The sequence below is a fragment of the Macaca thibetana genome, chromosome 17 (assembly GCF_024542745.1).
Source record: "Macaca thibetana thibetana isolate TM-01 chromosome 17, ASM2454274v1, whole genome shotgun sequence".
NCBI classification, from domain to species: domain Eukaryota; kingdom Metazoa; phylum Chordata; class Mammalia; order Primates; family Cercopithecidae; genus Macaca; species Macaca thibetana.
In genome coordinates this window covers 71336444-71357166 of record NC_065594.1, presented here as the reverse complement: position 1 = coordinate 71357166, position 20723 = coordinate 71336444, and the positions used below count along the sequence as shown (strand labels likewise).

Genomic DNA, 20723 nt, shown 5'->3' with positions numbered 1-20723 from the left:
TAATTGCCCTAGCCAGAACTTCCAACACTATGTTGAATAGGAGTGGTGAGAGAGGGCATCCCTGTCTTGTGCCAGTTTTCAAAGGGAATTTTTCCAGTTTTTGCCCATTCAGTATGATATTGGCTGTGGGTTTGTCATAAATAGCTCTTATTATTTTGAGGTACCTTCCATCGATACCGAATTTATTGAGCGTTTTTAGCATGAAGGGCTGTTGAATTTTGTCAAAAGCCTTTTCTGCATCTATTGAGATAATCATGTGGTTCTTGTCTTTGGTTCTGTTTATATGCTGGATTATGTTTATTGATTTGCGAATGTTGAACCAGCCTTGCATCCCAGGGATGAAGCCCACTTGATCATGGTGGATAAGCTTTTTGATGTGTTGCTGAATCCGGTTTGCCAGTATTTTATTGAGGATTTTTGCATCGATGTTCATCAGAGATATTGGTCTAAAATTCTCTTTTTTTGTTGTGTCTTTGCCAGGCTTTGGTATCAGGATGATGTTGGCCTCATAAAATGAGTTAGGGAGGATTCTCTCTTTTTCTATTGATTGGAATAGTTTCAGAAGGAATGGTACCAACTCCTCCTTGTACCTCTGGTAGAATTCAGCTGTGAATCCATCTGGTCCTGGACTTTTTTTGGTTGGTAGGCTATTAATTATTGCCTCAATTTCAGAGCCTGCTATTGGTCTATTCAGGGATTCAACTTCTTCCTGGTTTAGTCTTGGAAGAGTGTAAGTGTCCAGGAAATTATCCATTTCTTCTAGATTTTCCAGTTTATTTGCGTAGAGGTGTTTATAGTATTCTCTGATGGTAGTTTGTATTTCTGTGGGGTCGGTGGTAATATCCCCTTTATCATTTTTAATTGCGTCGATTTGATTCCTCTCTCTTTTCTTCTTTATTAGTCTTGCTAGTGGTCTGTCAATTTTGTTGATCTTTTCAAAAAACCAACTCCTGGATTCATTGATTTTTTGGAGAGTTTTTTGTGTCTCTATCTCCTTCAGTTCTGCTCTGATCTTAGTTATTTCTTGCCTTCTGCTAGCTTTCGAATGTGTTTGCTCTTGCTTCTCTAGTTCTTTTAATTGCGATGTTAGAGTGTCAATTTTAGATCTTTCCTGCTTTCTCTTGTGGGCATTTAGTGCTATAAATTTCCGTCTACACACTGCTTTAAATGCTATTTAATAAATGGTGCTGGGAAAATTGGCTAGCCATAAGTAGAAAGCTGAAACTGGATCCTTTCCTTACTCCTTATACGAAAATTAATTCAAGATGGATTAGAGACTTAAATGTTAGACCTAATACCATAAAAATCCTAGAGGAAAACCTAGGTAGTACCATTCAGGACATAGGCATGGGCAAAGACTTCATGTCTAAAACACCAAAAGCAACGGCAGCAAAAGCCAAAATTGACAAATGGGATCTCATTAAACTAAAGAGCTTCTGCACAGCAAAAGAAACTACCATCAGAGTGAACAGGCAACCTACAGAATGGGAGAAAATTTTTGCAATCTACTCATCTGACAAAGGGCTAATATCCAGAACCTACGAAGAACTCAAACAAATTTACAAGAAAAAAACAAACAACCCCATCAAAAAGTGGGCAAAGGATATGAACAGACATTTCTCAAAAGAAGACATTCATACAGCCAACAGACACATGAAAAAATGCTCATCATCACTGGCCATCAGAGAAATGCAAATCAAAACCACAATAAGATACCATCTCACACCAGTTAGAATGGCGATCATTAAAAAGTCAGGAAACAACAGGTGCTGGAGAGGATGTGGAGAAATAGGAACACTTTTACACTGTTGGTGGGATTGTAAACTAGTTCAACCATTATGGAAAACAGTATGGCGATTCCTCAAGGATCTAGAACTTGATGTACCATATGACCCAGCCATCCCATTACTGGGTATATACCCAAAGGATTATAAATTATGCTGCTATAAAGACACATGCACACGTATGTTTATTGCAGCACTATTCACAATAGCAAAGACTTGGAATCAACCCAAATGTCCATCAGTGACAGATTGGATTAAGAAAATGTGGCACATATACACCATGGAATACTATACAGCCATAAAAAGGATGAGTTTGTGTCCTTTGTAGGGACATGGATGCAGCTGGAAACCATCATTCTTAGCAAACTATCACAAGAACAGAAAACCAAACACCGCATGTTCTCACTCATAGGTGGGAACTGAACAATGAGATCACTTGGACTCAGGAAGGGGAACATCACACACCGGGGCCTATCATGGGGAGGGGGGAGGGGGGAGGGATTGCATTGGGAGTTATACCTGATGTAAATGATGAGTTGATGGGTGCAGCACACCAACATGGCACAAGTATACATATGTAACAAACCTGCACGTTATGCACATGTACCCTACAACTTAAAGTATAATAATAATAAATAAATTAATTAATTAATTAATTAAAAAAAAAGAAATTTGAATTACTTTAGTTAAAACTTTAAGATGTGGAAATCCAATGTGATATCTGTGCCTAAGACAGAAATTTTAAATACATACAAAATGCAACATGATATATATCCTCTCTAAGTGTGTACACATGTTGGTATGATGTATTCATAAGGGAAAATAAAAAAAATACAAAATAAAGAACTGCATGTGAAGAGATATGCAGACACCTTAATAATCAGAGAGGACCACACGTTTAGAAAACAAGATACATCATTATTAGTTCAGTAAAACTTTTAAAATTCTGACAATACTTAAGTGTTAGGAAAAGTATGAAAATATGAGAATGTACACAAACTACTGGAGTGAGTTTAAATTGGTTTTGCTACTTAGAAGAGCAATTTTAGAAAATACCTAGTAAAGTAAACAAGTGCATAGCCTATAAACCACAACTGTGCTTCTATGTGTGAACCTTGGAGAAACATGTACCCATGGAGATATGATCAAGAATGTTCACTGCAACATTTCAAGTGCAAAAACAGGTTAAAATTATTAAAATATCCATCAACAGAATAAATAAATGTCACATATTTATAAAAATGAATTTTATAAATCAAATCAAATGGATAAAAGGGATGGATAGACATACAGATTAATCTCAAAAACATAACTAGATGTAATATCACAAATGTCCTGTCCTTTTACTCAACACGTAACTAGCGTTCAAGAGTCATCTCTATGATTCTCCCTGCATAAGATAAATGAATATAAGCATGACTGTAGTCCCAGCTCAGGAAGCGGAGGTTGGAGGATTATTTGAGCAACACAGTTTGAGCCCAGGAGTTTGAGAAATTGAATATCTTATTTTAAAAAGCAGGTGAATTGAGAATGAGAATATAAATGTAATTTGTGTATTTTCTTCCTTTATGCTAACAGATACCAGCTACTGTTAAGGAAGAAGAAAGAAGGAGGGAAGGAGAGAGAGAATCTCTTGTTTTATTTCACAAGTCTTCTTGCTAAGTATTATTCATTTATTCATGCAGTTCATTTAATTATATTTGCTGAATATCTGCTCTGAGTTTCAAAAATTAAAAACAAATAGCAAAATGATAAATATCTGATTAAATGTCAACTCATCTAGCCAATAGATGTACAGTTCTTACATTGAAAAGGGAAAGCGTGTTTAATATAAAATCAAGAACTCTTTCACCAGCTATAAGCAAATTACTGTGCTTGCAAGATGAGATTACCATAGCCATAAGTGATATTATCATAACTATTATCTGTCAGAATTAAAACAACTAAAAGTTTACTTCTTAAAGTTTAAAAAAGAAACTTGGAAAAGTAAACCTGATCTTAGATCTATAGTTAATATTTTTCTACTATTGATATTATTTCATGTGAAGCAAGCTTTATTTCCAGCTGAAAAGTAATGTAAGCTCTTGCAACTTTTATCTACAACACGAAAATTGCTTGGTTTCTCATAATTAATATGAGCCTGCTGACACAGATTCAAAAGAAACAATTTTTAACATTTCAGAGATAAAGGATAGTTGAAAAAAGACCAATTGCACTGATAGCTGCTGTATTAGATAACACACTAAACCATGCACTGCCTAAAACTGAACAAGGAAAAGAATGCGATCCCATTCAGAATGCCATTGACACAAAAACTTTCATGTGCCCCTTTATAGTTTAGAAATTAATAAACTAATAACTACGTGGACATATTAGGAGTCCAGTGATCCAGTAAAAGTAAATTGGATTTCACATTTTGACACTGTGTACAGTCTAGTACCTAATGATGCTGGCACCCAGTAGGTGCTCAAAAGATATATTAAATGCATCAACAGAGGAATAAAAGAAAGGAAGAAGATGGAGGGAGGGAGGAGAGAGGAAAGGAATCTCTCATTTTATTTCTGAACCATTTTCTTGCTAAGTACCATTCATTCATTTATTCATTCATTCCTTTATTCATACAGTTAATTTACTTACATTTGTTGTGTATCTGATCTCAGTGCTAGAGATAGAAACAAGCAAGTCTCCCCAACACTACCAGCATAGGCTGCCTGTTCTCTTAACCTAGATCAAGTAATTCTTAGTGTTAAAAATAGCAATACGTCTTTATCCTTCCTAGGAATTTTTTTTTTTTTTTTTTTTTTTTTTTTTTTGAGATGGAGTCTCGCTCTGTCGCCCAGGCTGGAGTGCAGCGGCGTGATCTGGGCTCACTGCAGGAAAAATTTTAAATATAGTCCACTTCTGTAAAGCATAGCTGAAGTGACTTAAATAAGATTAATGTACTCTATGCTTGATATTGTAACATTTATATAAATCTGTTTGCTCTCATATTCATTAATATATTTGAATATTAACTATGTCCTGTGTCTTTTACTATGTGTGTGTGTGTGTGTGTGTATATATATATATATACACACACACTTTAGTTTTACAGTAGCAGCTATACGATAGCTATACACTTTACAGTATCTGTTAGCATAAAGGATAAAAATCCATAAGTTATATTCATATTCTCAATTCATCTGCTTTTTAAATTTATTTAATATCAAGGATATTCCTACATTTCATTAAAAATAGAAATCTATTTTTTAATAAATTCCTGAATCTAATATTTCAACCCCAGAGGACAGGCTTGCCAATCTTTCAAAAACATATAATCAAGGAATAAAAATTTAATTAGTCAAGAGATGAAATCAAAAAAATGTTAATTTTTGTTCTAACTATCCCTTACAGTTAGACTCTAGCAATAACATTCATTTTTTAGAATTTTACATTTCCAGTTATATAGAGAGCTGGAAATTTTCCAGAATAAAGACTTAGTATCTACCATATATTTTAGAAATATATGAGCATAATGAAGTTGAGAGAAATAGGAAAAGTTTCATTTCTAAGGAAAGATATAACATTTTAACCTTATCTTCTAAATATTAAAACAAAACACAAGCTTCCAATAGTGTCTTCCAAAATATTATTTTTTACTTTTTGAAAGTCATGTTGAAATTTTTGCATAGTTAAAAATTACAAAACTAAATTTCATTATTTTATTTAAACAGAGACTTAAAAACTGAAAAATATATAAGCTGGAAAAGAGTTGCTTTTTTACAGATGACATATTCTCCGTCAACTTCCCCTATTTCTCCATGCATCACACCATACTGTCATGTATAAATAAACAAAACATTTATAATAAATTTCCAAAATATTATTAAAGCAGAAAATCTTATAGTCATAGCAAAAACACCAATGGGAAACAAATTCTCGTATTATCCCAGGCTGTTCTGCTTTATTCATGAACATTACTAAGCCCCTGAAAATGAAGAACAGTTATTGTTTGCACTGTGACAAAGCCAACATTCCTCCTTGCAAACAGCACTACTTATTTATGAACAGCAACTGACATAAGGATAGCAGTTTGCTTTTTCTGCCCTATAAAATACTGCATGGATGATTGCCCTTAGAATATAGTGAAGTCCCAGGTCATAATCATGACACACTTGACACAAAAATCTAAAAACAGATTTTTGGCCAGGCATGGTGGCTCATGCCTATAATCCCAGCACTTCGGAAGAACAAAGTAGGTAGATAGGTTGAGCTCAGGAGTTCAAGACCAGACAGGGCAACATGGCAAAACCCCATCTCTACAAAATATCAAAAATGAGCCAGGCAAGGTGTCATAAGCCTGTAGTCCTAGCTACTCAGGAGGCTGTGGTAGGAGAATCACTCGAGCCTGCGAAGTTGAGGCTGCAGTGAGCCATGTGATCACATCATTGCACTTTGGACTGGGCAACAGAGTAAGACCCTGTTTCAAAAATTAATAATAGAAAAAATGAAAATAAATAAAAAATAAAAGCAGATTTTTGTCTGTTTTGTTCATTTTAAGAAAATGTGGGCCGGGCATGGTGGCTCACGTCTGTAATCCCAGCACTTTGGGAGGCCGAGGTGGGTAGATCATGAGGTCAGGAGTTCAAGACCAGCCTGGCCAACATGGTGAAACCCCGTCTCTCTACTAAAAATACAAAAATTAGTTGGGCGTGGTGGCACGCGTCTGTAATCCCAGCTGCTCAGGAGGCTGAGGCAAGAGAATCACTTGAACCTGGGAGGCGGAGGTGGCAGTGAGCAGAGATCGCACCACTGCACTCTAGCCTGGGTGACAGAATAAGACTCCGTCGCAGAAAAAAAAAAAAGAAAAAGAAAGAAAAGAAAAGAAAAGAAAAGAAAGAAGGAAAGAAGGAAGGAAGGAAAATCTGCCTAAAGCAAACACAAATACATTTCTTTAAAAAACAGAGGAGTTGTCCTAGAGGCTAATTCTAGCCTAACTGGAATATACATAGGCAGTGGACTACAGGGCCCAGTGTGAATTCACATAGGATAATCTTAGGTCTCTTCTAACAACAGCTGTCAGCATGGCTTCCTCTCTCCCGCATGCATTTCTAACCTCCCAGCTTTCATCTAACAACAGTGTGACCTCTGCTAAATCCACAGACCCAAGTGATCATCCTCATTGACTGTATTCAAAGGATTGCTGCAAAAAATATGTTTCCATGGGGTCCCATAAGGTCCATGAGGGAAGAGACCATACTACATTCCAGTCCAATGTCTTTTATAACCTACAATATAACTCGGAAAGCAGATTAATATTGTTGAACTAGGAAATATAAACGAACTATTTGAAAACTAAAAAATCAAAATGTAGCAAATTTACTTATATCATTTGAGAAGTTAATTGATTTCTCTATTAAATTTCTCTCAAGTAGACTGTTTCCCAAAAAAATGTATTGACTGCTTCCTTCTTATAAAGGCTTTATATTGTTTTCAGATATTTTAATTGCACAGAAACTAGATGGAGGGCATTTTACTTAATGATAAGGTAGCCTGATCATTTATGGTATGGCAAATTGATCCCTCGTATTGCTTTTGGCATATATATTTAAGCTTGTTTTTACGGAAATAAGCTTAAAGCTACTTATTGAATTTGATAAAAGTAGGTATTCTTATAAGGGAATTTGGTTCCAGAAAAGTTAGCCTTTAGGCAAATTTCTTTTAAATTTGTCTTCCCTTGTGATTCTTAAGTAAAACTTGACATCTACTAAGGAAGAAATAATTTATTATTAAAAAATCATATTTAAGAATGTCTCTATACTTTTTATAATTAATTTTAAATAGCAAAACTCAACCTAATGAATAAAGCAGATATAATTTAGTAAACAGAAAACAAAGGTTTACATAAAATTACCTGACACTTCAGTAGAGATGATCTCCTTAATATATATTTCTACTACTGAGATAGTTATCACTAAACTTTTAGCAGTATCACCAAAATTTTTCACTAGCCTCAATCCACCTTAAAAGTCTAAATATTCCAGGTTTCCTAACCCTTTGAACATAATGTGCTCTATCTTGATCACATATCCCAGATTCAATATGAATCCAGTTCACCGTTTTAAGCATATGCCCACCTACCACAAACTCCCTGTTCTGCTCAGACTGATATATTCACTGCATGGCCTCCAAAATATATATTCCATATTGTACATACTATCCTTTTCATGAGAAGAAAATATAATTTTCTGTAGATGGTTAATGGCTTCTAACTCAGCTAAATCACAAATCTTTGTTTAAAATGTATATCAGTAAATTGTCCTCCAACAATTTCACATGAATAAATCCTACAATAGAAATAAAGTTGTTTTGTGGGGCATCTAAAAAAGTAGCTAAATTAATAAAACCTTAAAATCTGACATTTCACACTTCCTACAAAAAAGCATTAATTCATCTTGAACTACACTTTAACTTAAATTTTATTCTGATTTATTGCATTTATTTTATTTAATAACTATCATTTAAAAAATTAAAGGGCTCTGTGATTTACTTATATATGTACACAAAGCAAATCATTCAAATAAATTGACATTAATATACTTATTTAAAAGGAATACTAACAGAAGTTATATTCTGCACTGAACAAAAGTAGTAATTTGAAAAGCTGTATAATCTAGATATTTTCATTCTAGTCATATACAGAATAGCTAATGCTTTATAAGAGGAAAAATAAATTAAGCTATTTTATTGTAGTAATAAGGAATTTTATAGAAGAGATGACTAAAATAAGAAAAAGATCATGTATTTTTCAGTGTGTCTTGTAATTTTATAACCCATTAATTTTATATCTGAACATATTGCTTGAATTAAGGTTGAGTTCTTGTCTTAACTGACCCTTAAACATCCAATTAACATTTCCTATTTTACTATTTATCAGACTTGCTTGCACTTTGATATATTCCACTGGTGTTCTTATGAAAACCATATGAGGTTATAGAGAGGAAATTTCAAGAGTATTTCTTCAAATAACGGGGGCCTGTTGGGGGGTTGGGGGCAAGGGGAGGGAGAGCATTAGGACAAATACCTAACGCATGCAGGGTTCAAAACCTAGATGATGGGTTGACAGGTGCAGCAAAGCACCATGGCACATGTATACCTGTGTAACAAACCTGCATGTTTTGCACGTGTATCTCAGAACTTAAAGTAAAATTTTATATAAAATAAAATTATGTGACATCCAAAAACAATTTAATAGACGAATCTATAATTATCCAGTTAAAAGCAATGAAATTTTATGTTATAGAACTTTTCCACGAAATCTAATAATTATGTCTGTTCGTATTAAAGTACAGCTATGGGTCAGAATGTTGGCAGACCTGGAAGAACCCTATAGCAGTATATCTTTCCAATGATCATTTCACTAATATAACAGTCCAACTCGGTTTCCCCAGTCCCACTCAATATATATGCCCACAATGACCTCAGAAACAAGTTTCGAAGGTTAGAAAAAGTTAGAATCTCATTTTATACCAGAATATTATGTAAATACAAGGAAATAAACCCAGTCAAGTTTGCCAATGTAACTATCTTAGGCAAATTACATAACACAGCCGGTCCTTAGTTGCAGAATTCAAGATCCACTTACCTTGAAAAGCAGCTGCATTTCGAGATATTAGAAACTTTAATGCAGAGCTGGATGTTTGAAGGAACTGCTGCATATCCTGGTGAGCTGCAATCTGATATCTTTCCTCCATCTTCCTGGTGCAACATGTAGGCTTTTTGGATATGCAAACCTGAAGATCAGGTCCTGGAACACACCACATTTTTCAGAATGATTACCTGTCCATTTAACAAGTATTACATGTTTTATATCAGGTGTTATGACCAGTCCTGCACACAAAGGACTCACATTCTATGTGAGGAATGGATTTTCTAGAGTACTTGCCATAAGAAAGTTTCTCCATTGCCCATGAACACAGTCATGAACAAAATATTCTGAACCATTAACTCTTTGCTCAAATATTATATTAACTTCTTGGTCAAACATTAAGTATCTCCACTCAATAGAAAGCAAATTAACTATTATGTAAGTACAGAGTTCAGTCAAGAAAAAGATTTTTGTGTGTGTGTGTGTGTGTGTGTGTGTTTTGCTTATTTTATCAATTCAGCCAAAATTGTTCGAAATAAATATGTTATAGATAATTATGTGGACTAAAAAAACTGCTTTTCATGGAGAAATGGAACCGAATTTTGAACATCACATAAAGGTCAAACAACTTGACCTGATTGCTCAGCTGCCATCAGGCTTGTGCTGCTTGTGAAGTAGGCGATCTCTACGATAATGACATGCTGGGAGATCAAGGCCCCCATGGGCCCAAGCTCAGCACCCAAGATTTCACTTACTATATAGCTGGTGAGAGACAATTCTCACCATTAAAAGCACTTTTTAGTTGTACAATCATATTTAGAAAAATCCTGTGAAGATGTATATTCCATGAAATGCAAAGTTATTAAGACATCTAACCATAGTAAGCATTATGGTTACCAAAAAACCTTTGCTAGTATCACTAAACTCTCATCCTGCTAGGGACCCAGGACAAGCACCTATATGCACAGCGGATATGCTAGAGGACAAAGAGGAAAAGATGTGGAGCACAGAGAGTGAGTGCCCAAAGAGGAAACCTGATGGAGAGAGTTGATGTGAGCCCCAGGGCATTCCAAGGCTACTAGATTATACATAAAGCTCAGGACAATTTTATTCACGTGATGGCCTAATATAATACAGTTATTTCCTTACTTTAGAATAAGAAGAAGAATTGTGGCCCTAAATCTCTGGGAGTTTCACAGGTTCCACATTAGTTCTTCTTCAACCAGTTTTAGATCAGCAAAACAGGTGCATGCACACAGACACACACACAAGACGTATGCACCTAACAGCCACCTTTCAAGCTCTTCCTACTTTTTCACACAGAGTTGGCCTCAGGTCTCAGGTTTCCAAAAGTTGTTTCTGGGTCAGATGAAAATACGTGAAACCACTCTGAGCTTCCTGTCAACATGAGACACCAAAATCTCTAACAATTTTGGCTGTAGTTTAAGTCAGACAAATAACAAATGACAGAATTTCAGCACTTTACAAAGGCTAAGAAGCATAAAATATTCATAAGTGTCACAGTAGGTAACATTTTGGCAATTGTTTTTCACTTATCTTACCTAAAGTTACCAAAGAGCAAATTCTACTTCAAACAGTAAAATTGTTTGCAAAAAAAAAAAAAAAAACAAAGCTATCTTCTCAACTTTATTCCTAAATTGAAGGATTGAGGAATTAGCATCCAGAGAAAAGCAATAACAGAGACTGAGGAAAGGAATTAATGAATAAATCTTAAAGTTTATAAATATATTTAGTGTAGGAAAGACTGCTGAGGAACAAAAAGAACAATAACAGCAGATCATAGCAAACATCTCTTTGGAATTTAAATATCTAACACTGTTTTGTTAGACCAGTTCCTAAACATGGCCTGTGAAGGCCTCCAAGTTGTGACCCCTACTTTCCTCCCTCCTTCTTCAGTCTCATCTCCGGAAACACTGGCCATTGTACTCTTCCCATCACACTCTGGCCTTATTTCAGCTCTCCGTGTTCACCAAGCTCTCTCTTGCCACACAGCCATTTTCCATGGTCTTCTCTCTGTCTCAAACACCCTCACCCTACCTGTTCTCATGCACGCATGCAGCAAACCCTCATTTATTTCATCCCCACCTATTTTTCTTTACATCTTCACTCAGTCTTTCCAAGGGGAAGTTTCCTTAAGCCCCCAGACAGCTCAAGCTCCTATTACACATTCCTGGAGAGCTACATACCTCTCCATTGCACTTAACAGGGTTGCAATTTTATACTCTTTAATATGACTACTAATTAATTATTCCTGTGACCTATACTGTAAAGCTCCACACAGAGGATTTTTTGCTAATGATCATATCCCAATTGCCCAGCACATTGCCTAAGACATCATAAACACTCAATTTTCATTCATTAAACCAATAGTTAAGAATCTGCCATGTATATGCATTATCTCATTTAACCATCACATCAACCCTGTGATAGAGGTGCCATTACTACCACAGTTTACATATGAGGAAATGGAGGCATAAAGAGGTTTGAAAACTGTCCGGCATCACATGCCTACACACTACAAAATGGTAGCGCTGGTGTTTGGAAACAGGCAGGCTAATTCCCAAGCTCTAGTCCTCACCATTACTCCACTAAGAGGAAAATAACTGTCTTAAGTCTGTAAATGTTTGTTTACAGACAAAACTGGCCATTTTCCACTCCTGTTTTGAAAGAAGGTATCTGTTCGGTAAGTTACAAGAAAATAAATTTCAGGTTAAGAATTACCCATGAAGTTTTATTTAAAGTAAAATAGGCTAAAATATATAGAGTTCCCATTTGCCTTTTTGCCCAAATTTTAAATGGTAGAAAGTATACCTAAAAAGATGTTACAAATTGCCTTGACTGCTATTCTAAACATGGTATAAGAGGGAAACCGTCATGTCTTAGCAGCCACTCTGAGAAAGCATGTATAGCAATTTAGACCACTTAGCATAAGTACCTTTGTCAAGTCGATAACAGCCTGCATGGATTAATTCCGACTTTCACGTAGAATCTTGGACATTTGTAATGACAACATTAAACGAAATTCCAAACCAAATTAAGACCATACTTGAAAGATCAACTTATCTCTCCTTGGCACATTTCCATCAGTATCACTTATAAGATAAGCTTAAATAATTCAGAGTTGGGGTCACAGTGAAAAGGGAAAAGAGTTGACAGGAAATGTGTTCCCTAAGTTACTATATCAGTCCAAAAGACAGACAAGATGAACAAAATCCACAGGGAAAGAGCCATCTTTTACATTCTGTTCACAGTATCAGCACAAAGGGCATAATAAGATGTTTGGGTGACATAAAGCCCAGGCTCCTATTGTAAATAGAACAGGCATCATAAGAAAGCAAAGCTAAAGTGAACCCAGATACGATTATGCATGGTAACTAGAGGTCTCTGAAGATTTCAACGCCTGGCTTCGAGGAACATGGCATGATCCCAGAATTCCATGAGACAGCAAGAGTACACAACCCAGGCTCTGGAGTGACAGTCACGTTTCTAAAGAATAAAATCAAACTACAAAGGAAACAGAGTACTAAAAACAAAACTAAAAATAAAACAGTATATGCCTCAATGAAGGAGACTTCAACCAGAATTATGGGGATATTTCTGAATTCTCACCCAGAAGCAGCAGTAGTGGTTAACACATCTTCCTTTCAGTTCTCTAGCATAAGAAATTTACAGATTATCTACCTGCTTGTATATTTTTAATATGTTAAATAGAAATATCAGGAGGCATTCTGGAAATATGGTGGCAGTGGCAGCATCGTTTTCACTATCTCCAAATCCCCACATAAAACCAGATAGAACTAGAAAACCAACCCCCAAAAAACAAAAACAAAATCAGATGACATGATATCCCCACAAACTTTAAAATACAAACAGAATGGGGAGAAACCACCAATAGGCACAAGATCTTCATGGTATCAGAGGAGGGCACAGGGTAGAAGAAAGATGCAATGGAGGAATGTCTGAAGGATCTGAGATCAGGAGAACCCCAAACTACTGAGCAGGAGTCACAGGAATGCACAGAGACCCACTTGAGAATACAGTCGCTCCCCACTTAACCATGGTTCCACTTTCCATGCTTTCAGCTCCCCACAGTCAATCACAGTCTGAAAATATTAAACAGGAAATTCCAGAACTAAAAATCTCATAAGATTTTGCCCGGGTGTGGTGGCTCATGCCTGTAATCCCAGCACTTTGGGAGGCCAAGAGCAGATCACTTGAGGTCAGGAGTTTGAGACCAGCCTGGCCAACACGGCAAAACCCCATCTCTACTACCACTACAAAAATTAGCCGGGCATGGTGGCACGTACCTGTAATCCCAGGTACTCAGGAGGTTGAGGCAGCAGAATCACTTGTACTTGGGAGGTGAAGGTTACTGTGAGCCAAGATCACACCACTGCCCTCAAGCCTGGGGGACAGAGTGAGACTCTGTCCCAAAAAAAAAAAAAAAAAAAAAAAAAACCCAGAAACTCATAAGGTTTAAATTGCTTGCTATTCTGAGTAGTATGATAAAATCTCATGCTTTCCTGATCCATCCCACCTAGGGAGTCGATCATCCCTTTGTCCAGGAGATCTCCGCTGTCTATGCTCCACACTCATTAGTCACTTTCTAGCCCTCTTGGTGGTCAGATCCACTGTCCCGGTATGGCAGTGTTTGTGTTCAAGTAACCTTTATTTTACTTCAAAATGGCTCCAAAGCACAAGAGTAATAATGCTGGCAATCTGGATTTGCCCACAGTGCTTCACTTACGTGAAAAGGTAAAAGTTCTTCAGTTAATAAGAAAAGAAAAAATAACGATATGCTGAGTTTACTAAGATCTACATAAGAATGAATTTTCTATCCATGAAACTGTGAAGAAAGGAAAAATAATTTGTGCTAGTTTTGCCATCGCAATTCAAACTGAAAAGTTACGGCCACAGCGCATAAGTACTCAATTAAGATGGAAAAGTATTCAATGTGTGGGTGGAAGACATGAACAGAAACATGTTCTGACTGACAGCAATTGCATTTGGTTCTATCTGATGCTTCAGGGATCTACTGTGGGTCTTGGAACATATTCCTTACAAGTAAAGGTGGCTCCTGTAGCAGTTGAAACTGGGAGAATTTTGCCCCCTCAATCATTAAATGTGTTCTATCCATCCATGATAGAAAAGAAGGAACAAGAGCAGTCCCCACCCCAGTAAACTCTTACACAGGTCCAGCAGGGCTTCTTTCCAGGACAGAATCACACACAACAGAGAAAATTCTGTAAGTGGAATCAAAATGCAACAGAAAAGGGATTCAGGACACAGAGAAAGTCTAGCCCAAAGTGCAAAGGAAAATAAATCCAGAAAATAACATAAAACAAGCTTCCACATTTTTAAACACTACACAAAAACAACAGAAGAGGAAGCTCTGCAATGTTAGAGAAGCTATGCTGAAGCCTGTCTGAATAAAAATGTTAAGTAAAACAAACACTAACTTTATATAAAATGAACAACAAAAATATTAAGGTCATTACTCTGCGTTACTATAATAAAAAAGAGAATAAGAAACAGAATAATATCCCACAGACAAGAAAACATATGCCGGAATGATAAGCTCCCCTCCAAAAAAGATAAAAAATTTAGCCATACTATTTCAAAACAAGCTGAAAGACAATGACACAAAATATGAAAGAACAACATATGTCAGAATTTTAAAACTCAGATATGAGGTGACAGTACTCAGGATAAAAACTAAAGATGAAAGAAAATAATTCTAAATGAAGCCTCACTAGAAGGAACACAAGAGCCAATCACACAAACGTAATACCTTAAGAGAAATAGAAAATTAAAAATAAATCTTTGAAAAATCAAAAAGAAGGAAAGAATTTGGAAGATAGCGACAACAAATACCAAAGTGAGATATTGATCATGTGAGCCCCTGAAGAAACAACAGGATAAATACTAAAAACTGTACTTCATGTCACTGAAATTGTTGTGAATCTAATATGGGATAAACAAATAAGCAGTTTTTGAATGTAATTCTGTCTTCTAATTCCATCCTGCATTCTTGAAAATCCGGATTATTAGTGTGGAAGAACGGAGATACAGACATGATAAAGAAGAAGTTAAGTAAGACTCTGTAATCTTGAATTTGAATTAGAACTAATATGAACTCATAAAGAAGTTTACCTTTAAAAAGTATGTAATTCCTACCTTCCCCAAAAAGACCCCAAAACAACCACTAACCAGATAGCAAAGGGCATTCCTCATGCCCGGATTATGGTCTTGAAGCACCATTTCCTCAAGAAGAAATCAGTGCTTCTTGAAGAAATGGCTCATCCTTCTGGGGCAGAAAATCTGTCAGATGACAGTCTGACTAAAACATCTTATGCAGCAGATAGCAAAGAATCTATCAAATAACTACAAGGCCATATCAAAAGAACACAGGAACTATGTTAGTCTGATTGGGCTACCATGACAAAATACCACGGACTGGAGCTTAAACAACAGAAATGTATTTTCTCATAGTTCTGGAGGCTGGAAGTTTAAAGTCAGGGTGCCCACTGGGTTGGTCTCTCGTTGGCTTGCATATGACCATCTTCTCTCTGTGCCCTCACATGGCCGTTTCTCTGTGCACGCAGACTCCTGGTGTCCCTTCCTCTTCTTCTGATGACAACAGTCATATTGGATTAGGGTCCTACCCTTGTGGCCTCATGTAACCTTAACTACCTGCTTAATCTCTAAGTCCATCTCTAAATACAATCATATTGGGAGCTTTAATATAAATATTGGGGAGACACAATTTTGGTTATGAAAGAAGCCACCTTCAAAATGTTTGCAGTGGCCAAATATGAGACAATTTGAGCTTTAATAATAATTGTAACGGATTGCAACCAACCAAATATGCTTAAATCCATGGGACTGTATTGATTGTTTTAAGTCTGTCAGCTTTGGAGGATGATGAGGGAAGATTATATTAATTTGGAAAATAGTAAATAAAAAGAAAGAAGCAAATAGGTATCCTGCCTTTTGGATATGAACCGTATCAGTAAATAACCAAACAGCAGACAGAAGAAGCCTCTCTTCATAATAAATAATAAGAGAAATAATAAAATGTGAATGTCACCATTAATCTCTAAGGAACTGATGGATATAGGCGTTAAGCAACAGTAGCTGCTAAAATCACAGAGACAACCAGACCTTAAGTGCCTTCTACAGTCCCTGCCAAATACCAACTAATGTCTTGCTGAAGGAATCAAACCTGAGTCTGATCTTGTCTCTGAATCCAGCTGCCAAAATGGAAGAAACACAAAGCACTAAGGAACATTTTTGTTGCCACCATGAGTATGCAATCAGCAATATACAGACTGGAAAACTCTGAAAGCCAAGTGGTCCAGATTCTCAACCGATATATAAGGAAAAGAAAGAGATGGAGGGAGACCTGGTATGTTACAAGAGTTATACAAAATAATAAAGTTCTAAAGATCTGTTGCACAATACTGTGCTTATAGATAGCAATACTATAACACACACATAAACATTTATTAAGAGAGTAGATGTCATGTTCTATATTTTCATCATAAAAAAAGGAGAGACATAGAAGATATAACAAATGTTCTTTTAAAATGGGCAACACATGGAGGTGATAAAAACTACTTTTTAACAACAAAAGAAATCATTATACAAATAGTATAGTGGTAACTTAGTGATAAGAGAATATTTTGTTAATAGAATGGGACTCATAGAAGGACTTTCAAGATACTGCCAAAAGTTTCAAGTTTTCAACCTGGGTGGTAGTTACAAGGATGTTCAACTTATAATAACTTATTAAGCCATACATTTGTCTGACTTCCTGTGTCTGTGACTTATTTTATAATAAAAAATATTTTTAAAGTAGGATTGCTGGTTGATAATACGCATTCTCCTTTTATTTCAACTTTTACCTCTCCTCTAGTTAACTCACAGGATTTTTATAATTGTAGCACGTTAGCTTTACTGATGGTAGACATAGGGAAGAGTCTTTGGTACCAATAGGTTGAGATCAAGACATATTTACCAGAGTGGATGTTACATGTTATGAAATACCAAATGCTCACCAGATGAAAACAGAGCCTTGAAATTCACAATAGAAAACTGATAATTGGTAAACTTGCTCCTCCTACCTTTTCTAAGACTATCTTCTTTACAAAATACATTCAAGAACTGAGAGGAGTTTTGGAAATGTTATAATGGCAGAAGGGGTTTGACTGACACACATGTAATCTTTCATCTATATAGAATAAAAAATACTTAAGACCATTGATCTAGAACAATCTGCTGAGAGCTAGCCAGCATCTGTGCCTCCTGCTGGAATTTTCTTTGAAAATCCAGGAAAGCAAAGGTCCCAGGAAAGCAAAGTTTTCTCTCTTCTACTGAAAATGAATTTGATGGTGCAAAGGTGCAAGGTTTGCAAATGCCATAGTCATTTTCAAGCTCAGAGTAAAGTCTTGATCCACTATAGGTTCTCCAATCACCTGCAATATAAAGAAATCTAGCCAATACAATAGCAACAATATTTCCCAGGGTAATAGCATGCCAAACCATTTACTTTCTTCTATGATTTATCCCACAACTTCGAAGGGACTTTATACTTAAATGAAGGTCTGATAACACCTCTTTAATGGCTACTCAAGTTCCCTGCCCTGAAGTGAAAATGAACCTTATATGTCCAAGAAACAAAAAGGGTCCGACTTACAGTATGGCTACACTATCTTACAGATAGTAACCATTAACTCTGGGAAAATGCAACAGACTTGAAAGCCCTAGAGAGTGGACAAAAGAGGGAAGATTCTGAAGAGGAGTCAATATTTGAAGGAAGAGAAAAAGCAGAGGATTAGTTTTCTATCTCTGTGGCCTTTAGCTTGAGGATATTCCACGTACAAAGTGACTCAAATAGAAAACTCATAGTTTTTCTGGACTGAAGAACTAGAAGACAGAGATTGGGGCAATCAGAGTTTCTAGAAAGTGAAGAGGGAATACCAGGGAAGAGAGGGCCAGAGAGCAAGAACCTAGTTTCTGTGTAAACTCTGCCCAATCTCTGGCCGATCCCTGAACCGCACCTCACATAACTAGAGCAAACTATAAGCAGCCTAGCTCTTGGCAAGCTAAGGATGAAGGAACTGAATGAAAATTACAGTTGTTGCCCAAGAGACAGTGATAGTTTGAGTCCAAACGAGTTATGTTACTCCTAAGACAAACATATCATAACTAAGCAATATAATAGAATCCAGAGTCACAACAATATAACATTCATAGTGTCCAAGGGACAATCTAAAATTACTGAACATACGAAGAGTCAGTATAACATGACTGTATTCAAGAGATAAGTCAATAACTTAAGGCCAACCCCAGACATTAGAATTAACAGAGAAATGCTTTAAAGTAGCTATTACAACTATCTCCAATGAGGTAAAAGAACATAAACTCAGAATAAATTACAGGACAGAGATTCTCCACAGGAGAAAGAACAAAATGGAAATTCTGTAACTGAAAAATATATAAAATAAAAAGTTCACTGTGTGAGCTTGAAAGCTGAGTAGAGTTGACAGAGGAGAGTTAATAAACTTGAAGACAGACCCATAGAAAATAATGTGATCTGAAGAAGACAGAGGAAAAGATTAAAAATAAATAGATGATGGGTGGATAGACGGATGAAAGGAACAAGACTTAGGGACCTGTGGGATAATAGCAAAAAGTCTAACACAGGTAAGATTGGAGTCTCAGAGGCAAGAAGAGAGGAAAGAGGGATGGTAAAATATTCCATGAAAAAATTACTGTAAATTTCTCAAATTTGGTGAACACCACAAATTAACAAATTTAAGAAGCTCACTGAACCCCAAGCCAAATGAAGGCAAAGAAAATCATGTCTAAGAACATTATAGTCAAATAATAAAAATCTAAGAAAAAAGGAAAAGGCAAGAATCTCAGGATGTAAACAAAGGGGAGAAAAACAGGAGATGAGGTTGGTTCACACGGGGCCTTATAGATCATACTTAAGAAGAATTGTATCGCAATGATGATAGCAACTTGATTACAATGACAGGAGTAACTTGATTTTATTTGTTTCTTAAAATTTCACTCTAATGGTTATTTTGAGAATCAGTATTTCTGTATTGCAAATGAGAGTTAGGACTAGGGTGAAAGTAAGAAGTGGGTAAGTTTAATACATATACTGAAGGTAGAAGATAACCTGGAGAGCAATGCCTTGAGTAAGACTTGGCAGCTGATAGAGAGAGGGGAATCAAGGATAATCCTTAGATTTTAGCTTGAGAAACTGCATAAATTATGAGTACCATCAAGAGAAAAGAAGAATACACAAGCAACAGGTTTGCAAGAAAAAAGAAAAACAGAATTCAGCTTTGGAAATAAGAAGGCTATTAGACATCCAATTAAAGATACAGAAATAATATTTGAATATGCAAATTTAGAACTCAGGAAAAAGATGCAGATTGAAAATATAAACTGGGACACATGAAACAAATGATGGTATCAAATACTGAAGATTTTTATAAGATCACCTAAGGAGAAAGTTTAGTTAATGAAGTTTAGAAGATCTCTCAATTTTAGTACTATTTACACTTGGGGCTAGATAATTCTTTTTTTGTCAGGGAGCTGTCTTGAACCCTGCAAGATGCTTAGCAGCATTCCTGAACTCTACCCATCGGATGCCACTAGCATGTGTCTACATACACACCAGCTATAACAATCAAAATGTCTCTAGACATTGCTGAATGTCTCCCCTTGGGTATAACCATCTCTGGTTGAGAACCACTGGCCAACACAAAGCTGGAGTCATGCCAATATGAATTGGAACAGAGGAGAAAGCCTTCAAAAGAGCCTGGGAAGAATCAGTCGATGGAGTAGAAGATTAAAAAAATAATAAGAAGAAAAGTATGGTTTATTCAAGTGTTTTACTTTGCTTTCCTGAACATTTGCTTATGTGTAATTAATTGGTACTACTTCTTTCCTAAGACTATGAGCTCCAGTAGGATAAGAACCACCTTCATCTTCTTTCCAAGTGACTACCACAGTACCTGGCACAGAAGACCTTCAGTAAAGTGTTAGCCTCCTTCCCTTTCTCCCTAAAGGCACATATAATATTTTATAAGAAACCTAATAAGACACCATCTTAGCTCAAAATGAATGAGATCATCTTAAATATATATATAAGAAGAACATATTGCTGAGGACACAAAAAACTGGTTCAGTAAGCCATTTGAAATAGCATTTGTGGCTACTGTATTTATATTTTTACAAATATTTTTCCTTAATGTACTGTTATAATTTAT

The 20723-nt window shown here is 36.0% G+C and overlaps 1 protein-coding gene across 2 annotated transcripts in view; it reads right to left on the bottom strand.

Annotated features, from left to right (window-relative positions):
- Positions 1 to 20723, bottom strand: part of GPC5 (glypican 5) — a 1466403-nt gene that overhangs the window by 1412157 nt on the left and 33523 nt on the right. The window contains exons 1-2 of one of the 2 annotated variants that reach the window (XM_050766966.1): positions 9673 to 9745; positions 9409 to 9570 (exon numbers count right to left, since the gene is read on the bottom strand). In XM_050766966.1, the coding sequence (XP_050622923.1) occupies positions 9409 to 9517 (109 nt within the window). In that variant the 5' untranslated portion in view covers positions 9518 to 9570; positions 9673 to 9745. Of the gene's footprint in view, positions 1 to 9408; positions 9571 to 9672; positions 9746 to 20723 lie in introns of those variants that run through there. The other variant, XM_050766965.1, reaches the window with a different exon arrangement.